Below are 15,047 nucleotides of genomic sequence, written 5' to 3'. Positions count from 1 at the left end.
GGGGATTCACAAAAATAATCTCAAACTGTCACAGTATCACATACGGGCTTTGAAAATCTTTTTTGTCATTATATAGAAAGTAGTATACAGAAAAAATGAGCCAGCAGTTCCATTTATGCATTGTAAATAATAAGCAAACCTAGGAACAATTCAAATAATAATCAAAAAAGGAAAGATAAATAATTGTGTGTTCATACAGTAAATATTATACAGCAAGGAAACAAAGTAGAGGAATTTCACAAATAAAATATTGAACTTAAGAAGGCAGGCACAAAAGAAAACATACATTATTCCATTCAAATAAATTTCAAAAAGCAAAGCTAAACCATATTGTGGTGGCAAAAACCTATAGAAAAGCAAGTAAATGGTTTTCATACAGATTCTTATGTTCTGTCTTCTGTTTCTTTCACACATACTCTCACATATACACACATATTGATCCTTAAAGTTGAATAATAATTTACCCAGATTACCAGAATCTAACCAAAGGTCCTATTCATTGAATGGTTATTAAATGCTTACTGTGTACTAAGCGTATGCTCCCCATAGGATAATATATAGTCCTTGTAAGGAGAACAGACTATTTGGGGAAATATATAAGTAAATAGAAAATTAGGATATACTTTGGTACATGTCACAATAGTTTTACTCAGTAGCTGCTATTTAGGTCTTTTCCTCAGTTTTAGTGTGTGACTTGTTCCTGATAATAGAATACCTACCTGGCAACATTTTTTTTTCTCATGTGTGATCCACAGTTACCAGGGCACACCCAAGTTTTATTGCTTCCTGTTTTAGGCTTCTGAAGAACAATGGAGGTGTTTTATCCCTTTTGATTTAAAATCCTGTTCTTCCCTAGTGTCAAGTGTCATACTTGTGCTGGAAACTACTCTGCGGGGCAAATCAGCATTAAAGAATTAGCAGGTCTTAAAGAGTTGGTGAGGGAAGCGGGTCACGCCTCAACTGATAGAGTGTCCATCTCCCATATGGAGGGTCCAGGGTTCGATCCCCAGGGCCTCCTGGCCTGTGTGGTAAGTTGGCCCATGTGCGGTGCTGCCCTGCGCAGGTAGTGCCGTGCCACGCAGGGGCGCCCTCATGTAGGGGTGCCCCATGCACAAGGTGTGTGCCCTGCAAGGAGACCCACCCTGTGTGAAAAAAGTACAACCCACCCAGGAGTGGCGTTGCATAGACGAAAAGCTGACGCAGCAAGGTGACACAACAAAGAAGAGACGCAGTTTCCCAGTGCTGCTGGATAATGCAAGCGGGCACAGTAGAACACACAGCAAATGGACACAAAGAACAACAACAGGGGGGAAGGGGAGAGAAATAAATAAAATCTTAAGAAAAGAGTTGGTGAGTTTCTAAGTATAAAAATTGTAGTTCTAGAGGTGATAACTCAGGGGACTTCACAAATCAGGAGTTTGTTAAGCGTTAACAGTGAATCCACATTTAGGGATATAAAAATTTAGGAAATTAAGTGAGTAATAATAACATTCATTTTAATATAAGGTAAAGCTGAAAGGCTACCTTGATTATTGAAAAAATAAATTCATACGGATTCATGCAGTTACAGATGGTTTAATACACATTTGAAATGATTTTTTTTAAGATGCCTTCAAAGACTTAAGCTGTCACTGATTTTTGTAGAGTAAAAGAATGCAGCTTTATTTAAACCTTTGCAACTTGACATTATTTTAAATCTTTTATTAAAATTATCTCTCACCTTATTTCCTTGGCTGATTTGTCAAATAAGAAAAAACTGCATAAGCGTTCTTATAATAATAGCTAATCCTTTTTCAAGACAGACTTAATACCCATTATCATATGTGCTTTGCACTGCTTTTCTCAAATTTAGTAATATTGTAGTTTACAGTATAGAGATTCCGCTTATGTTCCATAACCAACCCCATTTTTATTTTAACTTTTTATTTTGAAATATTTCCAAACTTACGGGGCAGTTAAAAATAATACAAACTGCATACAGGGAACTCCAATTTATCCCTCCTCTCGTACCCCCCCCCCAAAAGAAAAACCAGATCCACTAATTTTAAATTGTAACATTTTCCACATTTTCTTTATCATTCTATCCAGCCATCAATCAATTTTCTGAACACTTGTGTGTTGGTTGAATATATCATGTTCCTTGAATTTTAACATGTACATTTCATAAGAACAAGAATATTCTCTTAACCACATTAAGTGCAGTTACTATGTTCAAGAAATTTAGTATTGATATAAAGCATACAGTCTGTATGCTAGTTTTTTCCCTAAGTCCTCATAATATTCCTTTCAGCCTTTTCTCCTCCCTTGCCAGATTTCATCCAGAATTGTGTTTTGCATTTGTCATTGTCTATAGTTGCTCTTTTTTCTCCTTAATTGTGGGAACATAGACAATATAAACTTTACCATCTCAGCTATTCCCAAGCATACCATTCAATGGGATTAATCACATTTACAATATTGCATTATCTTCACCACCTTCCATTACTAAAACTTGCCCATCTCCCTAAACAGAAACCTTATAACCATTATGCATTAACTCCCTATTTCCCCTGCTCCTTCCCCTGGCAACCTGTACTCTTAATTTTTGTCTATAGCTTGCTTATTCTCTGATTTTTTTTTTCTAGTTACCATGGGGCTTATTTTAACATTGCAACATGCTCAATTGCTTTGATACCAACTTAACTTCAATAGCATATATAAACAATTTTCCTATGCCCTTCTACTCTACCGACCTTTATGTATTCTTGTCTGTCACAGATTATGTTTATACATTGAGTCCAAAACCACTGATTTGTCATTACACTTTTTTTTTAAGATTTATTTTATTTATCTCCGCCCCCCCCCCCACCCCCTTGCCACTTGCTTGCTCTGCTCTCTGTGTCCATTCGCAGCGTGTTCTTCTGTCTCTGCTTGTCTCCTTTTGTCAGGTCATCTTGCTGTGCGAGCTCTCTGTGGGTGCAGGCCATCAGCTCTCCATGGGTGCGGGCCAGCTGGCCTTCACAAGGAGGCCCTGGGAAGCGAACCAAGGACTTCCCATATGGTAGACGGGAGCCCAATCAGTTGAACCACATCAGCTTGCTTCCCTTGTCATTACATTTTGCATTTGTTCTTTTACATAAATACAATAGTACTAGTAATTATATTACCTATATTGTTACCGTCACTGGAGATCTTTATTTCTTCATGTGCTTTGATCTATTGTCCTTTCCTTTCAACCCTCAGAACTCTCTTTAGCTTCTCTTCTAGGGCTGTCCTAGTGGTGACAAACTCCCTTGTGTTTGTTTATCTGGGAATGGTCTTAATCTGTCCCTCATTTTTGAAAGACAATTTTGCCAGATATAGAATTCTTGGTTGGCAATTTTTTGCTTTCAGCACGTTAAATATGTCACCCTGCTGATGCCTTGCCTCTGTGATTCTTATGAGAAATTGGCACTTAATCGTATTGAGGCTCCCTTGTCCCTTATGTGACTTGTTGCTTCTCTCTAGCAGGTTTTAGAATTCTCTCTTTACCTTTGGGATTTGACAGTTTGATTATAATATGTTATGGTGTGGGTCTATTTGAGTTTATCCTATTTGGAGTTTATTGAATGTCTAGGATGTATATATTCACGTTTTTCATTAAGTTTGGGAAATTTTCAGCATTATACTTTGAATATTCTCTCTGCCTCTTTCTCTCTTCTCCTTCAGAGAGGGCTGTGATATGTATATTGTTACACTTGGTGGTGTCCCACATGTTCCAAGGGCTCTTTCACTTTTTTTCATTCTTTCTGCTCCACAGACTGAATGATTTCAATTCTCTTATCTTCAAGTTCTTTGATTCTTTCTTCTGCCAGCTTCAATCTGCTACTGAATTATTGAATTATTGTATTTTTTGAACATGGGGTAACAGTGTCAATAGGAAGTTAGACTAGCATTTAAAATTCACTGCAAATAAATTCCATATAGTTCCTAATACATGAAACCAAGGCTTAGCCTAGCTACTCTCAGTTTCTTTTAAATCCTAAGCATTTATGATTTATATTTTAAGAGCTCATATTTACTCAATATTTATAGTCAAATACTATTCGAGCTTTGCAATTTAGAGATGGGATATGCTCTATATTATAGAAGGTCTGGAAATTTAGATTAGTAATCTTAACATTGTCTTCTGTGACATCATCCACATACAAATTGCCCCATAATTTTAGGTAATTTCCATTTATGTTATAGGAAAATAAGCCTTTGAAAAATGGATTTCTAAATGAAATTTTATCAGCTTTCTTGGCTGGCTCATCTGACTAGTAACTCTGGCAGTATAGGTATTTTCTGTGATCTTATCAATAACTAATGCTCATAGAATACTATCCTATTCTGTATCTATAATGGTACAACCAAATTAAGTGGACATGGGACTGAAATACTATTTTGTTTTATTTTAATATGAATTGCCTTAAAATTTTTCAAAATTCTGAAACTTCTGTTTCTGAGACCATGATACAGTAGATCTGTCTGTCTCTCTCTCTCTCTCTCTATACATACAAGTAAATATAAGAAACTATATATTATTTCATTGTCTCATGATTCAGTAACAATTGTAAAGATATGATCTTAGTTTCAGTTGTTATTAGGAAAATGAAGAATTTCACTTACCAATCAACTTTATAGATATATTGAGCCATTTTTTTGTTGTTGATCTTTTTGTTACACTTCTAGAGTGGCACTTTCCAGTATGGAAGTCACTAGACAAATTTGACTATTGAGCAATTGAAATGTAGCTGCTCTGAACTGAGATGTAAATATAAGTGTACAATACGCTCAAATTACAAAGATTTAGAAGAAAATATACAATATTAATTTGTATATTGATTGCCTGTTGAAGTAATATTTTGGATATGTTGGATTAGATAAAATATATTACAAAAATTAATTTTTACCTGTTTCTTTTAGTTCTTAAATATGACTACTAGAAAATTTAAATGACATGTGACCCATTTATGGTTGTCATATTTCTATTGAACAGCATTGTTCTAATGTCTAATAATATATGGAAGTCAGATTTAGAAATTTAATCTTTCTTCTCTTTCCATTCCTGTGTTTCAAGCATTTTAAATAAATGCTGCTCTAGGAAAGTTTGGTCTAAAGACATTCATATATTCTAGCAGTTAAATGATATCTATCTGTTCTACATTATTTAGATGTACATATGATGGAGGTTATGTGACCATCATTTGATCACCGGTTTTAATGATGAAATATATTAGTGTACTCTAGAATGTAAGAATAAGGAAAAATGAAGCATAAACCATCAAGAATTAAAAAGGGAATATGCCTCTGGACTATAGAAAATGCTACTAAAAAGACTCAACACTAATATTTAGTAATTACTTATTGTAATCTAGAATTATACTGTGGCCCAGTCTTTTTTCTTTGGTAATAGCTGACTTTAAAATCACTAATACAAAGATTTGTTTAGTGATCTCCAAGCTGAGACAAAAATATTTATACCAACAGAATAGCAATTTGTTCCAATTTTTTTTTTCCTACACAGAATTGTCAGTTGTCAGATGGAGCAAAATTTTATATGCTATAAACTCTTAGGACACAGAAAAGTTCCTTAAGACCCTATATATGTCAGTGAGAATTTTCTTCTTTTCACTTAAAAAAAAATGATTGGCTCTTTTCCCCATCCCACCCCCATTTCATGTTTGTTTCTTTTCTTTTTCCAAAAAGATAAATTTAATGTCCTGTTTAAGTTTATTTTCTACTTACTCACTAAATAAGGAATAACACTGTTACATTTTGTATTTGAAATTGTAAGGTACATTTATTTTTTCTTTTATTTTTAATTTAACTCTTTGTTTTACAGATGAGGGCAGGAGTGCAGTTGACCAAGCAGGTGGTGCACAGATTGTAATTGACCATTTAAGGTCACTGTGCAGTGTAACAGATCCCGCCAATGAGAAGCTCTTGACTGTCTTTTGTGGCATGCTGATGAACTATAGCAATGAGAATGGTAAACAACGCTGAAACCTTGCTTTATGTCTGGGGGAAAATTTAAAAATCTTTACTCTAGTGCAAAACAAAAATATTTGAACAAAGAATTCATACGTGGCATATAAAATTAATAATTAGCCAACATTAAATTACAATGTTTCAAAAATACAAAATGGTCTAACTTACTAAATGGAACTAGGTTTTCAAGGCTTGCCCTATGTTAATTAGTACCCCCCCAAAAAAAAAAATGCCCTATGGTAATATAAAGTTTTCTTGTATGAACATTTAAAAATAAACAGTATTAAAATATCCTTAATTATATTATATTAATGTTGATTACTTTACAATAGTATTAGAAGTAATTTTTAAATATACACACTGTTTATATTAGTAAAATTGTTTTATCTTGATAATAGATTTTCTTGGATAAATAAAAAATTCCTTTATTTTAAATAAATGCTGTACTTAAAAAATAAAGTTACAAGCAATTTGCAGATACCTGATTCTGGAAATTTAATAAATACTTGTAACCAGCAGTTTCTTTTCTCTAAAACACATTCTAGCAACAAATGGCAAGCCAGTGATTATCAGATAGCCTACATGATTGTTAACTAAATGAACATCCAAACAATGATAATAAGACTTCATTATAATTTTAAATGTCAAAAGAGCATTCATTGCTTTACTTTCTCACATGGTTCATTCTTGTATGTGCCTGGCATGTGACCCAAATAAGACCTCTCTATGGTTTGTTTCCTAATGTCATTTTAAGTTGTAGTATTTTGACAAACATTTTATTTGCGTACTGAAATATATTCTTTATTTCCATGTAATCTAGAAACACATGCTCTCTCAGCATAGTTTTCATTTTTTTCATTTTTGGTAGTCATGGGTCCAAAAAAATATTTTTAATAATTAAAAAAGGAAAAAGGTAAAACATGATGACAAGTGGCTACTGATATTTGGTCTTGGTGTTAGTGTGATATCAGGCAATTATGGAAACTGGGATAAATGAAGAGCGCATGTCCCATTGAAAGAAGAAAGTCACTGTCCTCTAGTTGGTTGTGTCTGTGTAGCACTTTGGTCAATTACTGCTAAATCTTTGGGGATGGTGGTGCTGAAAACCTAGTTTTTAATGTGACATCCTCATTTTTAAATGTTAGATTACATTAACTTTTAAAAATTATATATATGTGTTTTATATTAGAGACGTGAGTTTACAAACAATTGTGTAATATACAGAATTCCCATAGAACACTCCTCCATTAACACCTTGTATTGTTTGGAAAATTTGTTGCAGGTTATGAAAGAACATCATCCGAATTACTACTAACTATGGGTCATAACCTAGATTTGATGTATTTTTTTCCCATACCCCCCATTGTTAATATCATGTATTGTATATTTGTTATGGTTCATGAGAGAACACTCTCATGGTTATACTGGATTACATTAACTTTTTAAGCCCTGTACAAGCTATACAGAACATGTTTTCAGGCCACCTCCTATTCAAGGGCCACCAACTTTACATTTCTGAATTAAAATTACCCATAATAATAACTTTTTAAAAAAATTGTTTTGAGAATGGATGTAGCTCAGTGGTTGAGCTCCTGCTTCCCATATTCAAAGTCCCAGGTTCAGTCCCCAGTTCATCAAATATCTTGCCTGTTAAACTTGCACTAATAACAAATTGTCGTCTTTACAGGGTCAGTTAACTTTTATTTTCCCTATTCTTGCGTGGAATCATTTTGGAAGAGAAAATGTCCTAAAGATAAACAGAAACAAAAAGGACAGGTTTTGAATAAGCAGCAAAGTAAATAAATATATTTTAAATAATGAAATTTGATAATACACAGGTATCTGAATTGCATAAATCATTGGCCATTCGTTCATGTTGCCTCAACTTGAAATGGGCTTAGATACTTGAGAAAGTAGAACAAGTACTAAATGTCAGAATGGTTTAGAAGGAAAAAATGAAAGAACTAATCATGAAGCTATTTTAACAGCTGCTGAATATAAAAATAGTCTTGTTATGCTTCTAAACTAGTTTCGGCCTTTGTGGAAGTTGTTCTAAATTTGTATAAAAGCACATCAAGTGGCTAAATGATCTTCAAAAGCATCACTGCTTCCAGTCCAAAGCAGACCATAATTAAGTCCTTATAATTGAATATCGAAGTGTAGTGATTAATAACATTCAGGGTGTGCAGTCTAAATGAATAGTTTTTCTTTGTTTTCCTTTGTTTTGTTTTTTGAGAGAGAGAAACTTAGATACTTTGGAAAGCTATATTAACTTTTCTCAGAAGATTATTGGACCATTAGTGGGGTTTTTTGTTCCATTAACGTAAAACTGCAATTTGATTGCAGCTTTCAAAACTTACTAGACAAAATAGAAGTAAAGTTGTCTTTAGTATGGTAAAGGGAAAAAATGACGAACTTGTAACTATCCTTGTCTTTCTTTGACTTGCTTAATACATTCTGTTTCTAAATGAGGATTACAGTTTGTGAAGTGTTTCTTTTTCTTCTTAATGCTCTTTAACTTAAATCTTTTTTGTTTGTGTTGCATAACTATTATCTTTATTGTTGTATCCATTATTACTCTTTTCTTTAAAATTTGTGTTTTGAGACTTTCCAAATTATGTATTAGGTGTTCTTTACTATATTCAGTTCATTTTATTTTAATCCTGTATGTATAGATGAGTTAGTAAGACAAAGAACAATAGGCTTTTTTTAAAAGAAATTTTCTCCGCCCCCCCCCACCAGCCCGGGTTGTCTGTTCTCAGTGTCTATTTGCTGTGTCTTCTTTGTCTACTTCTGTTGTCAGTGGCACAGGATTCAGTGTTTCTTTCTGTTGCAACATCTTGTTGTGTCAGCTCTCCATGTGGGTGGCGCCATTCTTAGGCAGGCTGCACTTTCTTTTGCACTTGGGCGCCTCTCCTTACAGGGCGCACTCCTTGCACGTGGGGCTCCCCTACGCAGGGGACACCCCTGCCTGGCAGGGCACTTCTTGCACACATCAGCACTACACATGGGCCAGCTACACTTGGGTCAAGGAGGCCCAGGGTTTGAACCGCGGACCTCCCATGTGGTAGACAGATGCCCTAACTACTGAGCCAAGTCTGCTTCCCCAATAGGCTTTTTTTTTTTTTTTTTTAAGATTTATTTTTATTTATTTAATTCCCCTCCCCTCCCCCGGTTGTCTGTTTTCCGTGTCTTTTTGCTGCGTCTTGTTTCTTTGTCCACTTCTGTTGTCGTCAGCCGCACGGGAAGTGTGGGCGGCGCCATTCCTCGGCAGGCTGCACTTTCTTTCGCGCTGGGCGGCTCTCCTTATGGGTGCACTCCTTGCGCGTGGGGCTCCCCTTCGCGGGGGACACTCCTGTGTGGCACGGCACTCCCTGCACGCATCAGCACTGCGCATGGGCCAGCTCCACACGTGTCAAGGAGGCCCGGGGTTTGAACCGCGGACCTCCCATGTGGTAGATGGACGCCCTAACCACTGGGCCAAAGTCCGCTTCCCCCCAGTAGGCTTTTTTTTTTTTTTTTTTTTTTTAAAGATTTATTTATTTAATTAATTTCCCCCCCCTCCCCTGGTTGTCTGTTCTTGGTGTCTATTTGCTGCGTCTTGTTTCTTTGTCCGCTTCTGTTGTCGTCAGCGGCACGGGAAGTGTGGGCGGCGCCATTCCTGGGCAGGCTGCTCTTTCTTTTCACGCTGGGCGGCTTTCCTCATGGGCGCACTCCTTGCGCGTGGGACTCCCCACGCGGGGGACACCCTTGCGTGGCACGGCACTCCTTGCGCGCATCAGCACTGTGCATGGCCAGCTCCACACGGGTCAAGGAGGCCCGGGGTTTGAACCGCGGACCTCCCATATGGTAGACGGACGCCCTAACCACTGGGCCAAAGTCCGTTTCCCCCCAGTAGGCTTTTTTAAACTAAGAAGGTGCTTTATATTAGCACTGGTACCATAAGTTTATTTTTATTTATTTATAATTTATTATATTTATTATTAGATTTCAGTGTATAAGCCTCTCATAGTTTATGAGTAGACTATTTGAATGATAAAATCTCCTTTCTACCCCAGCAGTAAATTAACTCTGCACTTGGGCTGGATAACTTAAGCCTTATTCCTAAGTTAGGGAGTTATTCTTTAGCTCTGTAGAGAAAATTTTTTAAGTATGTAGATAAGAAAGCCCTGAACATGTCACAACATGTACCAACATAGTTACTCTGAAAAGAACATCTTCAATTTATTTATTAGTCCTCAAAGTGTATTGTTACTGGACAGAGATTTAGGATAAATTTATTTCAGGTACATCCTGTACATAGAGTTGACAGCTCCAAGCATATCCAATTTTTAAATCCGTTAAATAGGGAAGAAAAGTGCATTCCTATACAGCTGCATCACAGATATATTATGAAAATACTTATTCAGTAAAGTTTTTTTTTTTAATGAGGTACCAGGGATTGAACATGGGACCTCATATATGCAACACACGCGTTCAACTACCAAGCTACACCTGCTCCCCAGTAAGGGTATTTTTGTACCGTTTGACAAAGCTATATAAAACTCAAAGTTTACAAATTTAAAGCTTCCAACCAGCTTAAGACTATACAGTTTTAAGCTATGAGCTAGCTCAATACTTTTGAATTTTCCTTTTATTTAAGCAATTAAAACATATTTTTTCAGACAAGCATTTGTCAATTGTGACAATTTCTGTATTTTTCTTCTTCTAGTCACAAGTTTATAGTTGTAGCTTTATTGTAGATATTTTTATCTTATAAGCTTTTTGAATATCTTTTTTCCTAGCTTTTGCTACCCAATGCCAAGACTTTGCAGTGCAGACGGAAAATTTTATTCAGTTATCCAACTATTTTCAAGTGTAATAGTATTTTAGCGTTTAGTTTGGAAAATATTGGATTGCCTTTTCTGGATACTTAGCATTGTTTTGTCTAAAAGTTTATTAGCAAAATCAACACTTCATAGAAAAATGTTATTTGAATGTACTTCCTTCATTGAAGTTAGAAGTATTAGAAACTCTTGCCTGCTAGATTAGTTTATATTCCCTATAATTATATGGGCAGCAGCAGAAATTGGCATTGAAAACATGCCAGTAGGAGATACCTAATCTATATCTGAAAATTTACCATAGGGTGATCCACAAACCTGAGAAATCTGCACATTTATAATTTAGACTTTATTGCAAGTTTTAATGGAAACAAATCAGTAATCTAAAGCAAAGAATAAGAGACCAGAATAATTTAACATTTTATTTAGGAATATATTGGAGGTCACCATTGATGTTATATTACAAGTAACCTTTAATAGCCAGTAAATATCGCATGAAAAACTGTGTAATTTAGGGTTTAGATTTTTTCTTATACACCTATGCTAGAGATTCAAAATAGAGGTCTATTATATCTCTAAATAATGTTATAAATTACAGGAAGCATTAAAGCAAATATTAAAGTTAGTTGTTTTACATAAGCTGTGCCATAAGGAAGAAAAGTAGGGCCAATAAACAGGCCATCCAGAAAGGAAAATTAATTTCCTTCTAAAATTATTAACATAATTTACACATTCTATGATTGGTTTATTCATCTGACCTTTATCATATGTATGTGTGTGTGGGTTGGGGGGGAAGCTTTATCTTACATAGCCTTGAGGGGGGGTTGTGTTCATGTGTCTTATCTATATAATTGTACAAATACATAGTTGTACAAATAGAACTGAGTTTTCTCTTTCTGATATTTAATAATTCCCTCTTAATGAAAGACTAATTTCTTTCTTTGTGGTCCCTGAAATCTCCTGATAATCCTCAGATATATTTGCTGCACGGATTTATAGTAACAGAACTGGTGTTAAAGGTTAGCAATCTATACTATTTAAGAAGTACAATTCCTGGAATATGTTATGTAAGAATCACAATTGAATTTAAGTCTTAAGCACAATACTTATTCAATTGTTCAAAATAGGTCTCTAAGGTATTTTCTCTAATTTAAAGTTCATTCATTTGTAATTAATTCTAGCTGCTCCTTTCAGTTCATCCAATAGAAACAATTTCACAGTTCTCTTCACTCTATACATTGTCCTAGTGAAAGCGATTTGGTTTAGTTTACTTTTTCTTCATACTTAAAATGGGGAGAATAAAAATTGATAAAGAATAATTCAGATTGAAATCTAAAGAGCACTTTGGCTTTCACATTTTGATGTTTGCTCTGTTATAGATGAGAAAGAACCTTTCTTAGATGTTAGAAGGTCTCTTTAAGTATAGAAAAATGCTTTGCACAAGAGAGGAACTGTTTCCTAAATTTACTTACTATGGATACAAGCTAATTAATAATTCCACATATTTCCTAAATTCTAAAAAACGTTTGCCTGACTCTAAGGAAAAAAATTTAAAATTTATCCTTGTGTCTTTGCAGTTTGTTGTCTTTTTTAATACTAATTTTATAATAAACTATTTTATATGTATTTTCTGTTCATTTTCCTCCATTTATGAAGACATGGGAAATATGCTTTTAACATATTTTCAAGCTCAGTTGTCAAAGTACTCTAGTCATGAGTTAGGTTTAGTCTCCCTAATACAAAGTATATGAGTCAGAGTTCTCTAGGGAAACTAAACTGGTAGGAGATAATCTGTAAATATTATGTATGAGATTTTATAAAATTATCTCATGTGACTGGTGATGCACAAGTCTAAATTCCGTAGGGCAGGCTGCAAGCTGGGAACTCCATTGAAGTTTTTTGATGAATTCCCCAGGAGAAGCTGGCTAGCTAAAGTAGAGATGAAAAATATCTCTTCTGACTGCTGAAATCATTTCTTCTTTTAAGACCTTCAACTGATTGGATGGTAAATCTCTCATTGCTGAAAGCAGTCTCTTTGATTGATTGCAGATGTAATCAGCTTTTGATGCAATCAACTTACTGATGATTTAAGTTCATGAAATGTCCTCACAATAACAATTAAGCCTATGTTTGTTTGACCAAGCAACTGGGCACCATTACCATTACCTGACCAAGTTGACACATGAACCTAACCGTGACAAATGTAAGATATTTATTGTGCAACTGAGTAGTTCTTAGGCTTTTTCTAATAATTTTTTGAAGCAGGTTGCATTATGAAGTTCTAGTAAAAAAGCCATTTTAAACAAAATTGCTTTACTGAAGGAGAGAACAGTTGTTCTTATGCTTCTTGTTAAATCTGCAAATTAAATGTGTTTAGGTGAGCTTTTAAACATAATCCTCCTAGACAATTACTCTAATAATGCTGTTACTTAATGGGCAGGTTGAGAACTTTGCTTTTATAGAGGTGTGCCAAATACACATGTTGTTCTAATTACACATCGTCATATAATTAGACCATGTCATAGAATTCCAAATGCAAGAATAAATCTGAAATTTTATCACGATTTAATGAAATTATTGCTAGAATTTTTTTTGTTAATGATTTTCGTGACTTAATATTTAAAATTTGACATTGTACTACAGGGGTAATACTTTCTCAGCATTGTCAGCTGCTGGATTGCTCCTGTGTGGTATTAATAGTTTATTTAGTGATGTGATACTAAACAAAGGCCCACTTTTAATTGAGGGCAGTGGATGAGCAAATGAAAATAAATAAAATGTTTTTCTTTTATGTTTGGATTGAAAATGATTAATCATTGATATTATTGAATATTATTTTGGAGAGTTTTCCTCATGGTAAAATTTTGAGGTGGCAAAATTGGATTTCTGATGTTAATTCATCATCACAAGAAGAACTCCTAATTGAACTTTTTCTTGCCACATTCATGACCTGAGTGGAATTAAGTAACTACAAATTAAAACATGTTCATAACATTTAATTTTTATGTTGTACATTATGAACAGGATAAATAATATCTTTTACTCTGCCTTAAGTTACTTTTACATTTTTAAAGACAGTTTTCATCATTAATTATTGTAGCATTTCAATTTTGCAATAATATACATTTGTATTTCAGCTGACTGGTAGAGTTCAACATATGTAGCACATAGGGAGATTTTCTCTGCATATGGAATACTTGTATTTGAAAATGACTATTCATGTATTAACAATGTATCTAAAAGACCATATCCTCGTTTTTATTATTCCTGTTTACTGCACCAGTTGAAATACAACCCTATGCAAGTATATAATCATTAATCATGCACAAGTTTGTAAATATCAGAAATGGCATTGAAATAAGCATTCAGCTGTTGGACTTCCAAGAACTGAGGCTAACGTCAAGGGCGAATAATAGATTTTGGCCAAATATCATTGTATCCCTAATTTAGGCTACTTAAAAAGTCCATTCAGAGAGAATTTAGGCTACTTAAAAAGTCCATTCAGAGAGAAACTAAAACATAATTATCATGTGTAAATTAACTTTTATAAAAATTAGTAACCCTGCTTTCTAATTACAACTAAAATCCAGTGAACCCAAATAGCCTATATGGTCTTATTTATTGGGAAAAAAATTAAGTAGTCTGACAAACTTAGGATACTGACTGGAAATCAAAAATATTTTGGTTATATGGATGTATCTTAACACAGTTGGTATGTTATAAATAATATGTGTATAATTTTAAAGTGTAAAATCTAAATCATAACAATGCTACAGAGTAGTATTAATTGTTTTTTAAAAATCAATAAATCCTTTTGTAAAGCAAAGAATATGATGAGTTTAAACACATTTATTTGTAAGGTATACATGTTGGGAGGTGAATTAACCTGGCATTTAGCTTAATTTGTTATACAAACATTCAGGATTAACCTTAACTTACTCTGGATGCTGGTCTCTATCTCAGCAGGGCCATGTAAAAGCATAGACTAGAATGATTTCTCCTAATAAGAGCTGTTTAAGTAGCAGTTGGTAATAATTCTCTTTTTTAAAAAGGCCAGATTTAGCTAAAAGATCATTTCATTTCTATTAAGAAATCCTGGAGTTTTCTTTGATCAGAGTAGAATTTTCTTTTGTAGCATTATTCATTATAACAAGAGTTAATAAGTAAGTATATGGAAAAATTATCTACTGGATTAAGACAGTCTCTAGGTGTCACTGGGTTGAGAACAGTGGG

At 34.2% G+C, this 15,047-nt stretch overlaps 1 protein-coding gene across 10 annotated transcripts in view; it reads left to right on the top strand.

Annotated features, from left to right (window-relative positions):
- Positions 1-15,047, top strand: part of RAP1GDS1 (Rap1 GTPase-GDP dissociation stimulator 1) — a 200,816-nt gene that overhangs the window by 113,761 nt on the left and 72,008 nt on the right. For 6 of the 10 annotated variants that reach the window (XM_058295181.2, XM_058295190.1, XM_058295193.2 and 3 more), the window contains one exon: positions 5,846-5,992. The exons of the other annotated variants lie outside the window; for them this stretch is intronic. In XM_058295181.2, coding sequence (XP_058151164.1) covers positions 5,846-5,992 — 147 coding nt within the window. The remainder of the gene's footprint in view (positions 1-5,845; positions 5,993-15,047) is intronic. 10 annotated transcript variants of the gene reach the window in all.

The sequence above is a fragment of the Dasypus novemcinctus genome, chromosome 1, assembly GCF_030445035.2.
Source record: "Dasypus novemcinctus isolate mDasNov1 chromosome 1, mDasNov1.1.hap2, whole genome shotgun sequence".
In the NCBI taxonomy this organism is placed as follows: Eukaryota; Metazoa; Chordata; class Mammalia; order Cingulata; family Dasypodidae; genus Dasypus; species Dasypus novemcinctus.
Note: the sequence above shows the minus strand (reverse complement) of the source record. Positions and strands in the feature narration are given on the sequence as shown.